A 19,491-nucleotide genomic window follows, 5' to 3' on the forward strand; every position below is an offset into this window, starting at 1 on the left:
AAAAAAGAAAAGAAATTATCTGTTTGTCAATTTACTCAATTATTGTATTTAAATAAAATATCAATTATTTTATATACTTATGTTGTTTTTTTATCTTTTTATTCTTTTTGTTTTCCTTTACTTTTTGTTCAATTCATGATTTATATTTTACTACAAAATTAATGCTCTAATGATTGAATATCTCGATTTCCGATTTATATATTTATATCTATCTATATCTATATTTATATCTATATATATTTATATGTATATGTACATTTATATATAAATCTACCATTTTGTTTTACCTCTCACTTCTAAAATCGTCTTAATATCATCACCTCTTTTGTATATTACTCAATTATTTTCTCTCTTATTTATCTTACATCCTATCATCCTTTCTATCTTAATACTATTATACATATTTATTATCTATTTAATGAATATTGATTACAATTTAAGAGAATATGAAAATAGAACATAAAACAAAAATAATTTTAAGAGCAATAAATCTTAAACCAAGAAAGTTAAAAATGAAAAAATGAAAAAATGAAAAAATGAAAAAATGAAAAAATGAAAAATGAAAAACAAAAATGAAGAATTAAAAAGGAAAAACATGACTGAACATGACAAAAAGAAAATTAACTATAAAACAAATTCAAAGAAGCAAAAAGAAACGAAAATAAAAAAATTCAATGAAAAAAAAAATAGTGAAAAAACAACCAAAACAAGACCAAAAAAAAGCTTTAATTTTTGAGATCATTAATATTAATTTGTTAATCTGATGTCTCAGAATCTCTATAATGCTCTTCTTCCTCAAACATAGCTTCATCTCTGTTTTCAAACAAAATTTTCCCTCTGATACTCTTAAATGCTTTCCCATTACCATACTTGTCATCGTTTTCATCTTCATAGGTATCTTCTTCAAAAAAATCCAAAAAATCCAAGCTTTTCTTAAACCTTTCTTGATTCATTAACATTTTCATTTTCTCATTACTCAAATCACTATACTCTTCCCCAACAATCTTTTTGAACATTAACTTAAAATAAAACATCAACGAGTTAATTCCACGAATATACCCTTTATCAACTTCAAATGGAAATCTGGGTTTACATTTATATTTTTTTAGAGTATCGATCAGATTTTCATTCTCTGTTAAACACTTGGAAAAATCAATAATCTTGACCAAAATTTCATCCTTTTCATCTCCCTCTTTATCTTGATATTCGGGTTCATTATTGTTACTCCCATCATACATTAACAATAAAGATGATCCATACATCCTATACCCCTTTAGTTTTGAGAATATCTTTTTCAACTCATTCAATTTATTAACAATCTTAGGAATATGCTTTAAAATGCTTCGTTGACTTTCTCCATCATATAAAAACTGAATTAATATCCTTAAGAACTCCTCTCCTTTCTTAATTCTTCTACCGAAATATTTATCCCTTTTGATAAACCTATGGTTTTTTTTATCCCAGTTTTGCATCCCACAAATTCGAACCCCTAATTTTCTACTCGTTGTATAATAACACTTTTTTCGTTGTGATTTTTGTTTTTTGTCATTGGATTCAATGCCATATTGTCGAGTCCCCATTTTTAAATCAAGCACACATGGTCTCTTCATTCCAATCGTAAGATCTTCCAATAATATAAACTTTTCAAATTTAGTGATTTGTTTTAAATGGTAACTGTGTTTTTGTATATTATTTCTGAGATTATGACTTTCAAGTTTATTTTCTTCAAAATTTATACCTTTAACGTTTTCGTTGAAAATTCTTTGGTTTTTTTCTCTAATATACTCCTGAGTAGCATTTTGAATATCACTTTGAATATCATCTTGATCGTCGTCTTGATCATCACCAAGTTGAAAAATTGGTCTTGCATTTGTTTCATTTTCTCTAATTCTTCTAACTGAGTTGATTATAAGTTCTCTTGAAGGAAAATCTTTATCTAACGAATCTTTGTTATAAGAAGATAATTCAATCAATGAGTGATGTGAATCTGATTTTTTTATTTTCTTATTCTTTGGCTTGTTGAATTCATTATTATCATTTGTACAGCTCGTTTTGACACTATCGTTGGATAATGCCTTTTTGATTAAATTCTGTTCATCACTGTGGTTACGACGATTTATCAACGATGGCTTATTGCTCACCTTAGTTGCATCTTTTTCATAGTTTCTCGTATCGGCAATATTGTAATAACTTTGATATGGATTTTTTAATTTCGATCGATGTTTTTTGAAACTCATTTGCTCCTTCACATTTTCAGCATGTTTCTTGATTGGAGCAAACACTTCACGTATCACTAGCTCCTGCAACTCGGTATTAACAGAGGTTGAGCCTGTCAAAGAATTCAGTATCATATTTTGAAGTTTGTTGTTACATTGCAAAATGGTCGAGTCTTTGGGGTTGCTTGAACTATTGGAACCAGGAAATTTATTTGTGGTGCCTGAATTCAAACTTGAATGAGTTGAGTCTTTGGAGTGAATGCTGTTTGGGTCAGTTTCTGGAGATGATGTAGATTGAAAAGAAAATTTTTTCCAAATGGAATCCGGGATGATGTGCTTATTATCATCTAAAACAACCTGAGGAGGCAACTCTATATTTTCATTTTCGTTTAATTTCAAACTGGCACTATTTCTCTTTGTCAATTCGTTGATCTTTGAAAACGAAGACTCCAAAGAAGGGGGTAGTTTATAATCTAAACTATTTGCTCTTTTTAGATTTGTTTGAGAAGTAGAATTAGCATTTGATTGCATATGATCTAGCAAATAATTAGAGCATTCTAAGTATTGGTAACGAACATTAAGAACCCCAATATATTTGGGCATAAAGTGAAGCAATTCAGGGTGCAACATTTCAACAGCTTCGTACCACTTGTTTTCTCGATTAACCAAGGCCTTGCAAATTGCTCGATGTGAAAATCTGAAGATCGCAGTGTGCCCACCAACTTTGTCTTTGAAGGGTTTCAATTCGACAGCCAAAGGATATATATGGTCTTTATCGTTATGGTTATCATTTTGGTTATTGTGGGTGTTGTTTTCGCGATAATTATTATGGTTCCGGTTTTTGTTTTTATTGTTGTGTTCAGTTTGGCTGCTTTGAAATTGTTTTTTTTGCTCAATTTCTTTGGTACTCAATTGAGTGTTCTTGATTAGGTTTGACAGAATTGGTTCTGATAGTGACGAGGATATAATTAGAGGAGAGTCTGAATTTAATGGTAGATCTTCATTGCTCAAATCGTCAGCTTCGATCAATTCCAATGAGTTCACATCACCCAAATCTTCTATAATTTCTTCGTCTTGTTTATCACTGGTATCACTGATGACACTATAACAGCTTTTGTTATCTTTATCGTCGTCATTCTTATCCTCATCGTCGTTATCACTGTCACTTTTATTGATGATATTTTTTATGTTATCAAATTCTGTTTCTGCAGTTAAATGTCTTATTAATTGTGTATTTTGGTTTTGGTTTAAATTTGATTTAAGGTTATCGCAAAGATAATTGTTGATTTTCTTGTCATTATTTTTTCTATTATCGTTGATATTAGTATCATTATTATTATTATTTTGATGACGGTTAAAAGTGGAATTGTAATAATTGTAGTCTTTCATTTTAGTTAGAGATAGATTTTTGAAATCCTCATGGGGAAAATAAGTTGCAGAAGATAAAGGATGTAGTGATAATGAATGGCTTCTTTGAGTAAATTTAGTGTTTAATCTATTGTTTGTAATTTTAGTGTTATTGTTGTCATTTTTATTGATTTTATTAACGTTATTAATCTCATTGAATAGTCTGAATGATCTTCTTTTATGTTTTTGTTTATTTTTGTCTATATTGTTGATGTTGTTGTTATGCCTTATGATATAGTAATTTTTCTTTTGCGAGTTATCTGAATTAGTCAATTTATTATCATTTGGAATGTTTTGATCTGTTTTGATCTTATTATCATTTGGGATGTTATTGTAATTGTTAATAGTTGTATTAATATCCCTATTGCTTTTGTCGTTATCGTTATCGTTATCGTTGTCTTTATTCTTGTTCTTATTTTTATTTTTATTCTTCTTATTATTGTCTTTATTATTATCGATATCATTATTAATAATAATAATATTATTATTGTTGTTATTATTGTCATTACTACTATTATTATCATTGTTATCTGTTAACTCATCATTTTCTTCAAATAATCTAAAAGTCTTTGCAGCCTTTCTGGTTGCAACAATATTACCTTTACTCCCTTTTGAGCTGCTTATCTTTGATTTGTTTGATATTTTCGATATTTCGGAGGTATTGGAATTATTTGAGCTATTGGAATTGTATATTTTGTTTGAATCATTTAAATTGTTTGATATATTTGGATAATTTAAAGGCAATTCATTTGAGACCGGTGAAAATGAGGAGTTTAAACTGGTATTGTTATTGTTATTGTTATTGTTATTGTTATTGTTATTACTATGGCTATTGTTATCGTTATCGTTATCGCTATCACTATTGTTATTGTTTATATTAATATTGATGTTCTTGATGTTGTTAAGGTTATTGTTGATAGTATTTTGTATCTCGAGCCCGAGCTGATTTTGAAAATTATCGATATTACTATTACTATATTGGTTATATAGATTAAACTGATTGTATTTGCTTAGTGTCATATTCTAGTTTTTAGTTTTAAAATTTTAAATTTTTAGGATTATACTCAGTTGAAAAGTGAATAAGAATAATTAAAACGATATTTTATCCATTTAATTAGATTTATATTAGGTTTTATTTGAAATCGAGAAAAGAAGACAATAAAGAGAATATCTAAACAAAAAGAGAGAAACGAGATCAGAATGAGCAAAGGTTGAAATATAATCCAATTTGTATCAGTATATGTACCAACTTCTGAAGTTGTAGAACAAAACAAGACAGCCAGAGAATTCCTTTATGGATTGTAAACCAGAATGTTGAGAATTGAAATGGCAAAGACTTATTTTACTACCTAGTTGTGGATGAGAAGCAAAATAAAATGACTGTGGAAATGACTGATGGGCTGGAGTAACCAATGAAAAAACAAATTGAAACGAGTTGGAGGATTGCAGACTATTATCGAATGTAGAGAATTATAAAGCAAAAAGGGTAAAATGGACATGAAATGAACAGGAAGTGAGCATAAAATGAAAAACTTCCTTCGAACGAGGTATAAATCCTCATCTTAACGTCCCTTGCGATTCCTCCAGCTCTTTATAACTTGGACCCAAAACAGAGATGACAGTCGCAACATCCGAGGGCCGGGCACAATTCCGAAGCGCTGGCATCACTTTCCAGCTGCAGCCAACCCATTTTCTGGCAAATAGCGGCCCGCCCAGCAAAACGTGCCTGTGGCCACGCGCGGGCACGCGCGGGCTGCTCAACCTAAACAATAGCCCGTGCGCGGGTGCGTACTCACCGGCTTACTGTATGTCGACGCTTGTGTGCGCATAATCCTACGAACGGTTTTGTTACGGTTATTGCGGAGTAGTCCGTGGTTTGGCTGTTGTCGGCGGTACGTCTCCGTATATCTCACGACCCATACTACAGCTTTCTTCCGTTTACGTCTTCCGTATCTCTCAAATCAAAACCCAGAAACGACATATGATTACAAAATAGAAAACTAGAAAACATGAAGAAAAGTAAAATAGTCATAAATAAAGGTAAATGATGTGAAATAAATAATAAGTAATAAATGATAAATAATGAATAATGAAGTATGAAAAGGGATAACTGCATCTACAATGCTGCTATCGCAAAATGAATAAATGTTAAATACACAGATACACAGATACACAGATACAAAAATACATAAGGAAACAACGAAACAGGGAAATAGGAAAATAAGGAAATAAAAAAGTAGATAGATAAATAGATAAAAGGTGAATAGGCAAATACATAATTTTCTCTACCTATGCTGATTAAATCAATTGAAAAGACAACTCCTTATATCATCAAAAACAATCCAAAAAAAAGAAAAAAAAATTAATTAGATTAAATTAAATTAAATTAAATTGATATGAGTATCCTTTGATTGATCTAAAATGCTTCTGTTTCTTGTAAAATTCTTCTATTGTTTATAACATCGTGTCTAATAATGGGTTCATTGGTTTTCTTCTTTCTTCTTCTTTCTAAGAGTGTAGACGTTTCGATTTTCAAATCAAACGTTGGCTCATTGTTTTTATTAATATTATTAAAAGAGATTTTTTTGTTATGAATATGATTAGTGCCGTTATCATTTCCGTAAATGTCCTCATCTTCTTCATCCTCGTCCTCCTCAATAATTTGATCTCTTTCTCTGTTATTGGCCTTTTCTTCATTCATTCTATTCAACGCTGCCGATATTTCAAACGCGTCTCTTAGTAACATTGCTGAGGGCGAGTAGTATCCTGGATTGCTTCCAATCACCTTTGTGTTTGGTGCTCGGAAATTTGGATCGTAATTCACTATAGTCTCATTGATCTTGCCATTGTTAGTTGTATTGCTAGTGTTGATTATATTGAAATGAAGTTTGTCATTTCCCTTCTTATTGATAGAGTCTCTGGTCTTGATATCCTCGATTTCATTCCTCAATGCATTGTAAGTGAATTTTGCCTTTTGAATCGAGTAATTGAAGCTACTAGTGCTATACTCGCCATCGAGATCAACAGCATAAATAAGGTTTCCATTTGAGTCTTTTGGTAGCTTGAGCAAATACTCTTCAATCCAAGGATCTGAAAAGAATTGCTTAATATCGTATCGTTGTTTGGGGTTGACAGACAATAGGTTTTTAACACAGTTTTTAGCTCCATTTGAAATCTCATCCCACCAAGGACTTAAAAATTCAAATTCTCCTTTACTGATCTTAACGGTCAACACATCAATTTTATCATCATAAAATGGCGGAAACCCACATAATAGCGTATACAACACACATCCTAATGCCCATAAATCCACCTTTTTACTATATTTTTCATCCTTGACGATTTCAGGCGCAACATATCCAACAGTACCACAAGGAGTTTTAGTTTTCAATTCCCAAATTTGTTTCGATAAACCAAAGTCTGCTAATTTAACTATACCGATGGTGCCTCCACCATAACCGTATTTGAATAGGCCTTCATCTTTTTTGACTTTTGGGTCGTCCGATTTTCGAAGATGTTGACATTCACTTCTAGTGTAAGGGATTAGATTAAACAATAGGTTTTCCGGTTTAATGTCTCTATGAACAATACCAATTTCATTATGCAAATAGTTAAGAGCTTCAGCAATTTGGAGGATGACGTGTCTTGATAAATCTTCAGATAAATAAGTCAAATTGACAATTTGATTGAAAATTTCGCCGCCATGACAAAGCTCTTGGATTATGTAAAAGTAGTTGACATCTTGTAGGAAGTTTCTAAATTTGACAATGTTTTTATGATTTAGTTTCTTCAAGATTGAAACTTCTTTGAGGATTAAAGATTTTTGATTTGAATTTAATTGTGATTTGTTTATGATTTTGATTGCAACAAAATTGTTATCGTGTAGTTTGTTCTTGTAGTCATTGGGGTTATTATTGGTGCTGGGTTCAATGTTGCTGCTATTAAGACTGGCCAAGTCTATAGCTTTGAATACAACTGAAAAAGCACCATCGCCGATTTGTTCGATTATATTATAGTTATTTTGGAATAAAATTGGGTATTTTTTATTAAGGGTCAGATTTGATATCGAGAGCTTGTACATTTTTTTTTCCTCGTCAATTATCTCATTCAAAATGTCAGTTTGATTTTTTTGGTTGATTTTGGCTTTAGCAGTTTTTGCATGTTGTTGATGCTGGTTGTTTTTATTAATTTTCGAGTCTTTTTGGTTTTGATCTAAATTTTGTGGGTTGTTATTATGAGAATGATTATGATTATGAGTATGAGTATGAGTATGAGTATTAGTTTGAGTATTACTTCGAGCATTAGTTTGAGTGTTTTTAGGAATATTGTTATGAGTATTAGTAGTGTTTTGGTTATTAGATTCGAAACTATTTTGTAAAGTGTTTTGAGAAGAGTTTTGAGAGCAATACTGAGAATTGTCTTGATCAGTGATTTGGGTGCCACTGGTGAACTTTTTCTTCTTGAGAGATAGTTTTTTTGACAACGAGTTGATCTCTAGTGATTTTGTGCTGACAAGCTTATTATTATTATTGGAGGTTTGAGGCTTATTGGAAGATTTGTTCAATGTGTTGGCTTGTTTACCAAGATGAATAAATCTTTTGAAATCCTGTACAGTCAAAAATCCAATGGTTAGTATACGGTAATTATAATTTTAAGTGAAAGAAAACAAAAAGCATTGCAATTGTATAGACTTACTTCAAACATTTTCATTTATGGTAGATGATTTGGTATTGAATCGTGAAAATTTTTCCCAGCAGTTATCGGATGGGTACTTAATATATTTATTGGTGAGGTGGAAGTGGTTGCTGTAAGACAAATGGCGTTTGTTTGTCTTTCCTTGTTTTGAAAGTGAATTATTGCTTAATAAATGGGCCAGTAAGTTTGGGAAGGAAAAAGAAAGAGCAAGATAGCTAAAGCACTGGCTGGAAAGAGGAATATTTATAAGAAACGAAAAAGACTCTCAAAGCTGAAGAAAGAGCTATCAAGACAAATAAAAAGCAATTCAGCTCAGAAATTGGTGATATAATATTGTTAAGCTTAGTTCCTACAAACCTAAAACAGCACAGCCGCGCCAGATCGGGAGCAGTTTGCACCACAGGTGTGGTGAAATGCACCAGCCACACCCACTTCGGGAAACAGCTTGCTTGCTATCTGTCACATGACGTGGCGGTACAAAGCTGTCATGTGACAAATGCAACATGCGCAACCAGATCATTGCGCGTGTATGCGCATGTTTGCTGCGGCGGACTGCGTGCAGCCACACCGCCCGTGGGGCGCGGTTGCCGTTTTGGGACGCCGATATAATGAAGGCTATTATTACCCAATGTGCTCTTCGCAACAGAACGTTAATTGAAGAGCATTGTATCGAGCTGGCAGTTTGAATGATCCTCTTTGTCTCCAACGGTCAGACCCAGATTGAACAATGCACACAGGTGGTGCCCTCGATCTCCAGATGCACTATCTCTGCTGTCTGCCATATGTAAACCGCTGTTCGGTCTAAGCCTATTTGACATCAATTACAGTAATTGACTGCCTGTTTTTATCACAGCTAGTAGAGAACCATATCTCGTTATTGATTAGCATGCTCACTACCATTGGAGATCTATTTATAGGACTGGTTTTCATCTTTTTCTTGTTTGATAACAAGATTCACTCAATTGAAGACAGTTTATCATTCATTTGTTTTTGCAAATGACCTTTCTGTTTACCGAACGGAAAGTTGTGATCGAGTTTTCATTTGATTCAAATGATGGTTTTTTTCCAGTAAATTCAATGGGTTCCCAACTGCCAGCTGCCAGTTTGGAAACAATATAAATCCATAAACAGCTGGCGCAAAAATAGATCTGAATGACCGATGTCTACCTTGGAACAAATTCTAATTACTTTAGTTCTTTAAAAAGTCTTCTTTTTATAGAATATTATCTAAAAACAAAGTTTGTTCATGGAGATGTGGTTGAATATGGATTTATCTAGCGCACTCAAAATTTGCTTAGCGTATTTGTAATCCATCAACTAAGCTTCCAACAAGTAGAAGCAGCTCGAGCTTTGAATGACTCGTCCCTAAGAGTCCCCTAACTCCAGCCAAACAATCCATCTCAATTTGCTCTTTCTCATTCCTCCTCTTCTTTTTGACTATTGTGTTCTTTTTCAAACAGCCGTTTTTCGTTTCTCAAAAAAGCTGTTTATGCGCACAAAAGCACAGTCAGCATGAATGTCACATATAAACGCAGGTTTCTGCAGATATAAGTTCTGTCTTGTTCTTGTTTTATATCAAATTTTTCATTCAACATGATATATATCACTGAACGAGCAACTTTTATTGTTTGATTGAGAGTGATGGTAGATTATAAAGCAGTGTTTATGCCAAAAAATTCTCTAACCACCAACTCCATCCTCAGGCGTCCCTGCAATTTCCACCTACAAAAATAAATCGCTATCGCTTTATCTTTTAGTCCTCCATTTACTAGCAGCCAGTTTAACACCCTTCACAAACCTGTTGAAACAAATGGTAACTAATAAACATAGACATACGTGTTTTAATCTTCAAACTTTGCATAGTGGGTTTCCTTTCTAATTTCGATATGGTTATCGTTTCCCTCAGATTTCTTGATGTATTTTTCATTCATCTACCTAATCACAATTTATTTGCTGAGTCACAAATTACTTGTACTACAATGCTGAAAGTTTTCAAATAACAAACTTTTTTTCTGTTGAAAATTAGCAATATAAATAAAATATTTTATTAAAAATGATTTATATTCTAATCTTCACAATATTGGATCAACCTTTCATAACTATGCACAAAAATCGGGAAAAGATTAATCTACTTATTCAATCTATCAGAAAAAACCATTAGATTTGTTCCTCTCTTGCTGAAAAATTCAAATTTTCTAATCACTCTCACTATCAATTAAACCATTGAAAGTTCAAAACCTCACTTTATTCATATACTAGAAATAACAAATCCCTTATTCTTACTACTTATGGTTTGATTTTTCTTAACTCACTCAATCCTGAAACATAATAATTCTGCTTATATTCAATTGTTTCCAATTAATTACAACTATTTAGATCTAATGCTTATCAATATTAAAACCAATAAAGGAGTTTGTTCCAAAACTAATTAAATTAAACCTAAGATTCGTTCATACCAAAAACATTCATTTATTACCTATAATGCTGAATCTCAACTATTTAAATCATTTAAAATATATGGTCTCAATAATAGGTAAACCTTTTAGTTTGGTTAAGTTTACTGACCTCATTTTCATAAAGTTGCAAAAAAAAAACAATCACAATTAGGATTCAAATTTACCTAAAATTCGAATACTTTGAACAAAACAAACCAAAATAGATTGGTTTGAGGTGACCAATACAAAAACTTTTTTAAATTTCCAATATTTCTGGAAAACTTCTAATTATACTGAAGATGGTAAATGAAGTTTCATAAAAGGTGACCCTTTCCTCACTAATTTTAAGTATTTTAGTTGAACCAAAAACAAAAATATATTTTATGATGTATATTATTGAGCCCCAAAAAGTCAGTTTTCTTTTTCAATTAATTGGTGCACCTTTGTGGGAAAGACACATTTCTTTACTTAAAGGCCATACATTAGACATGTCTAACTCTCCCTTCTGACAAATTAAGAACAAACATCATCCAATTTACTGTTTTATAAACCAGAAATCTTGTATCCACAGTCTCGAAGAATTGCAAGCAGACTCAAAGCCCTTCAAATTCACTGAAACTTATTTTCAGAAATAAACTATCCTGTTGTTGCTTTTGAGTCCCAAAAGCTAAAATCTGTCTCACAAGCAACCCACCCATCAGCAAAAATTTTTGAGCTAAAGTTATTGAATTTATTGAATTCAAATTATAAAAAACTTAAAAAAACACCAACTTGAAATTTGCTTCAAAAATTTTGCATCAATTGAGCAAGTGTTGGAAAGTGAGATGTTATCACTTGAGGTTAACAGGATTGATTATAGAATAAATTTGGAAATGTATTCATATGTATTGATAGGCATCTATCTCAGTGGGTTTAAAACAATGTCAATCCCTGAATAAATTTGCGTTGATTAAAGTTTAAACAGATATAACAAAACCTTTTTTTTCCATTAATTTGCAAAACTCATCCTTGAGAAAATCAAAATATATTTTTCCTAGTTCGGAAATTCCTGATTTGAAAGCAGTAAAGGATAAAAAAAAAATTTACTACGGAATCAAGACATAGCATTAACATATTAAACCAAAATAAGTTAATTTTTGTAATAATTAACAGTTTAACAATTTTTTAAAACTACTCTTGAAGTTGTCAATATAATAAAAAGGCTTTTGGGTTGTTGTTTTGTCAAAGCAATTGGAAATTGGTTGAAAGTATTCTCTTCAAACATTTTATCAGCCGGAATTTATAATGTGTTGATGGCAACTTCAGCTAGCTATTTACAAATTTTTTTGATTTTAACTCAAAGAATTGACATTTTTCTCATTTGGTTTTTCTTAATTTGGTAATTGTTAGTATAAACATTTTTTTCTCAATTTATTCTAATGATTGAAAAGAGTCAAAAGTTAAAAATACAGTGATGTGTTCGATATAACTAACCGAAATAAGTGAAATGAGGTCTTACATTGTGCGATTGCTTCAAATCCATTTTTTTTTGGTTATTGAAAATAAAAATGCTAAATCTATAAACACAGACACAGACAAGTGAAGGCATATCATTTTATAATTGCCGAAAAATTAAAACTACTAAAGCTTTAGGCAATATTATTATTATTATTAAGGAAAACAAATACAAGAAAATTATATTTATCATCAATTGACAAAAGCAGTAAAGATTATATAATGCCTAAATTGGTAAATGGACTTTGTGTGGAATAAAGCTTTTGTTTCTTACATTTATGCAATGACTACAATACTTTAAAGTAAATATATCCTGATACGACAGATAATAAATAAAACAAGTTAAATGATTTGATTTAGAGACCATCTGTATGGAAGATGTAAGCAACTGTATAGGCGAAATTTTATTGTCAGCAGAGAAAGAATTGAAAGAAAACAAATTAAGAATGGAGTCATAAGAGTTAGAGAAGGTCGAGAAGGTCGAGAAGATCGAGAACGATATTAATTAAATGCGTTTTGTGGGTTGTGTTTTTTTGTTTTTTTTCAGCTATCATCGCCAATAAACAAAGTAGCAGTAACACATAAAAACATCACAATTATACCCCAAATTGATAAGAGTAAACTTGCATATTTTATCCATTTTCCATTATAACCTGATGATAAAGAGAAATTATTTGGTAATAGTAGCTCATTATGACTGTTTCCTAGTAATTTATAACCAAATAAACCAGGTAAAATGAAAGAAATAGCCGTTGACCCGGTTGCCCCGACTAAGGATAGGACTAAAGCAAACGAATTGATTGAGATTGCTAAAAGATATGAAGCGACAAGAAGCAAAGAAGTTATAATTATGAAAACCAAATTTGGAAAAGGAACTACTGGGGGATCTAGATCACTTTCATCATCATTATCATCATTAATAGTGTTAATGTTATTATCATTGGCCGAAGTGAGAGTGTTGTCAGTATCATTTGCTGAAGAATTGGCATTCAATAAAGGAGAGGTTTCATTAACTTTTGTTGTGTTTTTGGACTTATTGGTTGAGAAATAATTGATTTTGATCCAATGATAGATATTGTTGGCACTTATTCGGCATGGGTGGAACATCAAAGGAAATGATAAGATGACCATTAATGATAAAGCGAATCTGGCAAGTCTAGTGGAGCGAGAATCAGGGTACATTAGAAGAACATTGCCCTTGACGTTGTTACCAAATGTTAGGTAACCTGAAATACCAGTTATAAAGAAAATCGCAGTTGAAATTAGAATGACGACTTTGACTATGTAGGATAAATTTTTTATGGATTTATTTGAAGATTCGTTGATTAAGGAGTACATGTTTTGATGGCCAGTATAAGCAAAAATAATGATCGAAAAAGTTGATAAGATGGATGATAGATTTAATGGCTTGAAGTAGTTAATTTCGCCTTTCAAATCTTGTGGAATATCGTTGAATAAGAAATGAAGAAAAACCAAGATGATAATGTAGGATATGGATATTAAGCCAATGATTGAGGTGTATTTTAAAGAGTCTAAATTTTTTAAAAATGAAAGAGGACAAATTAAAATTGAAGATACCAAGATTGCAGAGGTTCTTGATAAGTGATTTGAGGATAAATCAGGCAACAAGTCACCAATTATTATGAGGTAAGATAAGCCAACACCAAAGCATTGAATGGCTATAGCGAAATCAAAAATGACGCTTAATTTTGGATAAGTTATTGAACAGATGGCAAAAAAAGTAGCATTTCCATCAGGAACATATTTTGAGGTTCTTGCTTGTAGATATAAACCAAAACCAGATGTTACCGAGGCCAATAGTATAATTAGGATTCCAAAAAAAAGACCATCAGCTCTGAAAGCAAATGGCATGGCCAAGGCCCCAGCACCAACAACAGTTTTGGTCAAACTTATTATGGAGGATTTGGTGCTAGCTTGTATCATTGTTGATTTTATACTGAACAGTTGACAGGCAATAAACAACCAACGGTTTGATAAACACCAAAAGAAAAGTGAGTTTGACACAGAAAGTTGATACAAATTGGTTATAGATGACTTGTAAGAAAAAAGAATACAGCGAGCAGGCTTTTATATGATGAGAGAAAAATAAAGGAACAAAAAGAGAGCAAAAGAGCGAAGACAATAAACAACTTCATCTACAAAATTTAAAAAAACCAGGGAGAGCTAAGCAGGCATTTCGTGCCATGTCTTTATCAGCGAATAAGACTGATCAATAGTACCCAGAATATCACTCATTTATTTGCAATCGAAGCTAATCTCGTCGGCAAAACCCAAACGGGCGGGCACGGCAAACCGCGGCGGGTTTCACGCGCGGAAAGTGGTCACGTGTATAAATGAGATTAAAGAACAGAAAAGCAAAAAGTGACCGTTACAGACAGGATTCGAACCTGCGCAGGAAATCCCAATGCCTTAGCTGCTGACTACAAGTACTAGCAGGGCATCGCCTTAACCACTCGGCCACTGTAACTGATATATTAATTCTAGTTTTAGATATTTAATAAAACACTGTGCTGATTTTTTCCACTTTACTACTACCTGCTTTACACTTTTTATTACACACTTTTTTACTGAAATGATGGCATAATTGGCCAATTGATTTATTAATACTATGGCATTTACTCTAATTCATTCAATTTATTGTCAATTTTTGCTTTCAAAGTACTAACGTCGCTATTTTTGGAGTGTTACTGGGCTTTTTGAATCACTCGCAATTTTTCATTTAGGTATAATTGAATCTAAAAGTTCAATTTTGTTTTCAAATGGTTAATCCTGGATTTGCACCACCACCCAATCTCAATATGGGTTTTCACATTTTTCTGCTAAAACGATTGCAAACCTTTGTTGGTTAAATTCATTTTTTAGCAGTTTGTGAGTTGAAAAATGCAATAAAATAACATAATAATTTCTGGTTACTATCTTCTCATTTGCTGTTTTGGTTCTTTTTTATTTGTAGTTTATGTTTTAGTTCGCCATTGTGAAATTTAATGGATAGTTGGGTTTAGATTATAAGCGAAAATAATAATTCCTTTGTGTGTGGTTTCATGGCACACTATGGGTTATACTTGATGGTAGATGTCTATTTTCATAGTACGTTATTTTGCCATATCCCCCAAAACCTTTGTGATATGTTTTCAATTTCAATTATGAGATTATAACATTACAATATTATAATATTATAATATTATTACATTATGAGATTATATGATCATGAGTGGTTTTATTTCAAGTTTTTCAAAACTGAATTTTCATTATCGAAATTAAGTTGGAAACTATTGAAACAATCTTATTAGAATTCGTATCTTAGGATATGATTTGCATAAATAATAAATCTTAATAACTACCGAAGATCATCCTATTAACAAATGTTTAAACTGTAAAAGAAATTGATAAAAAAGACAACCAAACAAAAAAAATTAATGAAAATCAACGAAAATCAAAAGAAAACAACCCAGGATATCAAAATACTTTATGGTTCTTTATTTGTATTCTGCTGTTATTTCTATGTCTTCAGTTCTTACTCTCAGAATTGGTTGAAAACTAATCAAGAACCTTTCCAAAGAAAAATTCATACAATCTAAACAATATATACATAAAATGATATATAAATAGAAAAAGATAAAGATAAACTATAATATAGAATTGAACAATTCAATTCAAGTCAAGTCAATTTAATTCAGACTTGAGAATAAAATCTAAATATATTTAATCTGTATAGTCGTAGTTCTGGCGATTTAAACTGTTTAAAAGAATATTATTAATATCCAAAATCCCAATAATAGGTTTACATTAATTTTGCTGTATTCATTAGCAATAATAATAATAATAATAATAATAATAATAATAATAATAATAATAATAATATCATTAAAATTAAAATTAAAATGAAAATCTTGAAGTAAATAAATCGATCAAATGAGATTAAAAATTGCAACTGTTGATTCGTTCTAGTTGGAATAGTTAAAATTATTCATCGTTCAAAATACTAATATTTGGTAACTATATCAATATGAAAAACATAGAAAAAATGATTATATCTAAATGCCAACAAATATTTACGACAAAACCTTTTGCAACTATTATTCCAATTATTATTTTAATTATTATTTTAATTGTTATTCCAATTTTTGTTAGCACTATAATCCCCCTTTTTAGGTCTCGTTGACATCCTCAACATTTTTTAGACAAAAAGAGTCAATTTCAAATTGATAAATCAATTGGAAATAAACAAAAAACTGTTAGTGTCTCATATTTTTTATTTTCATCTGTTCATCTTCTCTTATTCCTGGTGTATTATGTTCTGTTTTTCACTCAAATTTTATCATTCTCATATAATAACTTGACATGAAAAGTAAACCGGATACTTGAGTGGTTTCATTACCAATTTCAACTGAATTTTTGATTTTGATTTTATAGTAACCAAAAGAAATTTCCTGAAAATTAGAATTTATTTACTCATATTAGCCAAAATTTTAAAGTAACTCAATCATCTAATATGAACGGTTTTTAGTTTTTAGTTTTGGCAAAAATGGCCCTCATTTTAATGGTTATTTTTAATCTCCCAGGTGTCGTGAGAATTTCATTTGCAATCGATTATAGTTTGAGACTTATTCTGAGACTTGAAGTGGTTGCTGGAAGAGAAACCAAATCAACTTGATCGCAATGGTCTTCATTCATCACTTGATGATTCTCTCCCAGCAAGACACATTGCTCTCTTCCAGCAGTGGAAATTGCTTTCCATACCGCTGCTTCCTCCGCTGCTTCCTCACCTCCCCCCCCCCCATTTCAAACACTTGTTATCACTCAGGTTATATCGCAAGTCTCGCTAATTTGACCCCAAACCCACTTCTTCCTCCAGAACCTGTTGCAAAACAGCTCTTTTTGCCCCAATTCGTCTACAGCCAGAACGGTTACCCTGCTCTCCCTCCACAGTGTGTCCACACGCAAATCAGTGCAGCGGGTAACGTCCATGCCAATACGTCCCTTCGAGGGATCTGCTTCTTCTGGACAAAGTCTGGGGAAGTTTTGCTGATACCTTCGTGAAACTGCTGGAACTCACTCGATGTTTTGCTCAAAACTTGCTTAGATTGCAACACAGAACTGGCAACAATAGTGCTCGCAATGGTGCTCGCGATGGGTCTGGTGTGGAGTGGGTGTGTTTGAGCTCAATAATAGACTATTGTCACGTAGGAGGAATTATCACTTAGATGTCTTGGGCAACATTAGCTTTGGGATCGATTTCCATGCTGTTTGATGTATTTTCCAGATCGAATCATATTTCATTTTAGTATCATATTTGCTAGAGTTATGAGCTACAAATGTCCTTGATTGGGCTATCCAACCTCTTGAATTTCTTAAACACCTACACTTAGTGGGTTTAGTATTTTTAACTGTTACATGAATAAGTGGTTTGTTTGAACCAGTTTGATTTCGTACGCAATTATTCTAAAACAGTTTTTTTAAATACCTTTTATTAGATTGTTTTCTTTTTCGTTACCAGTTTGTTTTAAAGTTTCCTTTATTTGAGTTGCCTATCTTTTACCACTTTTTTTTTCACGATTTTTCATTTCAAAAAGAAATATTTATTGGATTCAGAAACATTAATTGCATACTAGAATAGAATTGAGATGAAAATTTTGCTTTTGATTTAGGATTTCGTTTTGATTTGGTTTCTACCTCTACCTTATTGTACAGATATTTGTTGATATGAAGTGTCAAATCAACAAATAGTGGAAGCAGTGAAAAATTGAAAACATAAATTAGTAAGTTTGGAAAATCTTTCAATATTTTTAATTTTTTTTTGCAAAAATCTCTTGCTATAGAAAAAAATAACTCTATTGAAAATAACAAGAAATGAAACCAAAAAATTAGTTTTTTATTATTTTCTTTTCCTTTCTCTTCTTTTCTTTTCTTTCCTCTCCTTGAACTTAATCTGCACCAAGACTATACTATTGAATAAAGTATCAAGATGAAAATTTGATCCAAAATTAATAGAGCTTTCCTATATAAATAGCTGGATTATTCCAATGATTAAATTAAATGAAAGTTAATTATACTTGATACATTTCAATTAATTAATTAAAAGAATTGGCAATTTTCAATAAAGACTACATTCAATTCAATTCAAATTCTAATTCTAATTCTAATTCTAATTCTAATTCTAATTCTAATTATAATTATAATTATAACCATTATAATCTTTAAAATCTAATAACAATGAATAAAGAACAGATATTTTTTGATGACAATGGAAATTTGATTTCAGTTTTTGATTTAGATCCCTCAGTGCTTACAAGATTTTACAGACAACAGTTATATGAGCAAGCTAAATATGGTAAAGTAATTACCAAAACACCAAATGATTTACCATGATTTAAGTTGATTTAAGATGATTTCAATTGAAAGGTCAAATGAAAAATAAAAAAAATTATCTATATCATATCATATCATATCATACTATATTATATTCTGTTAATCTTAATTGTGGTTGATAAGTCTCATCAATTGAATTTTTTCAATTTCATAAAATTATCATTTTGAAAATGAGCAATTTTCCAATTGTTATTCATTTCATATTTTCAAATGTTCAATCAATTGGTTTAATTCCAAGAGAGAAACACTAAAAAAAACAACAACAAAAAATACATATTTTTTTTAAAAGACAGCATAAGGAATTGTTAAAGTATATGCGTTTCTTAACTATTTATTTTATTTCGTTTCATTTTTTTTTTTTAAGTTTTGTTTATCAAGTGTACAAAAAGTTGATTAAAATATGGATATTTATTATTTCATTTCTTTAAGCTGTTTTATAAAGATATATTTGCTAAAATTATTATACTATATTGAAATACTAATTGTATTTTTCATGATTTAATATGATTTTTTTTTTCTATAACCATTTAATTAATTTTTTAATCACTTAATTTTTTTTATTTGCTAATAAAAGTTTCGAGTTATAACCCTCAAAACAACGTACAGATATGATATGATAATAAACAAAACAAAAGAAAAGAAAACTATAAAAAAGTTGGAAGGACTTTCAAAGACATTGAGAGTAATTATGCTTTACGAAATTCCCATCAATTAGTACTTTAAAATTATCCAGAACTACCTAAAAATTACTCAAAAAATTAAAGCTCTTGAAAAAAATAGAGTGGACATTGGGCAACAGATAAATAACACAAGAAACAATATTAAAAACAAAAGTAAAGTAATCAAATAATAAT

General features: G+C 30.8%; 5 protein-coding genes and 1 non-coding gene across 6 annotated transcripts; 1 reads left to right on the forward strand and 5 right to left on the reverse strand.

Annotated features, from left to right (window-relative positions):
• Positions 1-875: 875 nt before the first annotated feature.
• KCS1 (inositol polyphosphate kinase KCS1) lies at positions 876-2,981 on the reverse strand (the record flags this gene model as incomplete). Its single annotated transcript, XM_020189866.1, has 3 exons — positions 876-1,738; positions 2,234-2,663; positions 2,793-2,981. Coding segments are annotated over 3 exons (1,482 nt in total), but the record flags the coding sequence as incomplete, so codon positions are not given.
• Positions 2,982-6,039: 3,058 nt separating this feature from the next.
• Positions 6,040-7,704, reverse strand: ASCRUDRAFT_36274 (Pkinase-domain-containing protein; the record flags this gene model as incomplete). Its single annotated transcript, XM_020190678.1, has 2 exons — positions 6,040-6,389; positions 6,621-7,704. 2 exons carry the CDS (start codon positions 7,702-7,704, stop codon positions 6,040-6,042), a joined length of 1,434 nt encoding a protein of 477 aa, XP_020046357.1.
• A 5,086-nt stretch (positions 7,705-12,790) lies between these two features.
• On the reverse strand, positions 12,791-14,191 carry AVT7 (Avt7p; the record flags this gene model as incomplete). Its single annotated transcript, XM_020190687.1, has 2 exons — positions 12,791-13,142; positions 13,281-14,191. The coding sequence occupies 2 exons, from the start codon at positions 14,189-14,191 to the stop codon at positions 12,791-12,793; spliced, it is 1,263 nt and encodes a 420-aa protein (XP_020046358.1).
• A 443-nt stretch (positions 14,192-14,634) lies between these two features.
• On the reverse strand, positions 14,635-14,735 carry ASCRUDRAFT_t118. Its single transcript has one exon. It is a non-coding gene; the product is annotated as a tRNA-Ser (tRNA).
• Positions 14,736-17,040: 2,305 nt separating this feature from the next.
• ASCRUDRAFT_76576 (uncharacterized protein) lies at positions 17,041-17,380 on the reverse strand (the record flags this gene model as incomplete). Its single annotated transcript, XM_020193527.1, has 1 exon — positions 17,041-17,380. A coding segment is annotated over exon 1 (163 nt), but the record flags the coding sequence as incomplete, so codon positions are not given.
• Positions 17,381-18,425: 1,045 nt separating this feature from the next.
• ASCRUDRAFT_76577 (uncharacterized protein) lies at positions 18,426-18,674 on the forward strand. The gene has a single exon (XM_020193528.1). The coding sequence runs from the start codon at positions 18,482-18,484 to the stop codon at positions 18,635-18,637; it is 156 nt and encodes a 51-aa protein (XP_020046360.1). The 5' UTR covers positions 18,426-18,481; the 3' UTR covers positions 18,638-18,674.
• Positions 18,675-19,491: the final 817 nt, after the last annotated feature.

This window comes from Ascoidea rubescens (genome assembly GCF_001661345.1).
Source record: "Ascoidea rubescens DSM 1968 unplaced genomic scaffold ASCRUscaffold_9, whole genome shotgun sequence".
Classification (NCBI taxonomy): Eukaryota; Fungi; Ascomycota; class Saccharomycetes; order Ascoideales; family Ascoideaceae; genus Ascoidea; species Ascoidea rubescens.

What these genes read in the sequence shown, in the direction of transcription:
- ASCRUDRAFT_76577 (XM_020193528.1), top strand. Translation starts at nt 18,482, where the DNA reads ATGAATAAAGAACAGATATTTTTTGATGACAATGGAAATTTGATTTCA.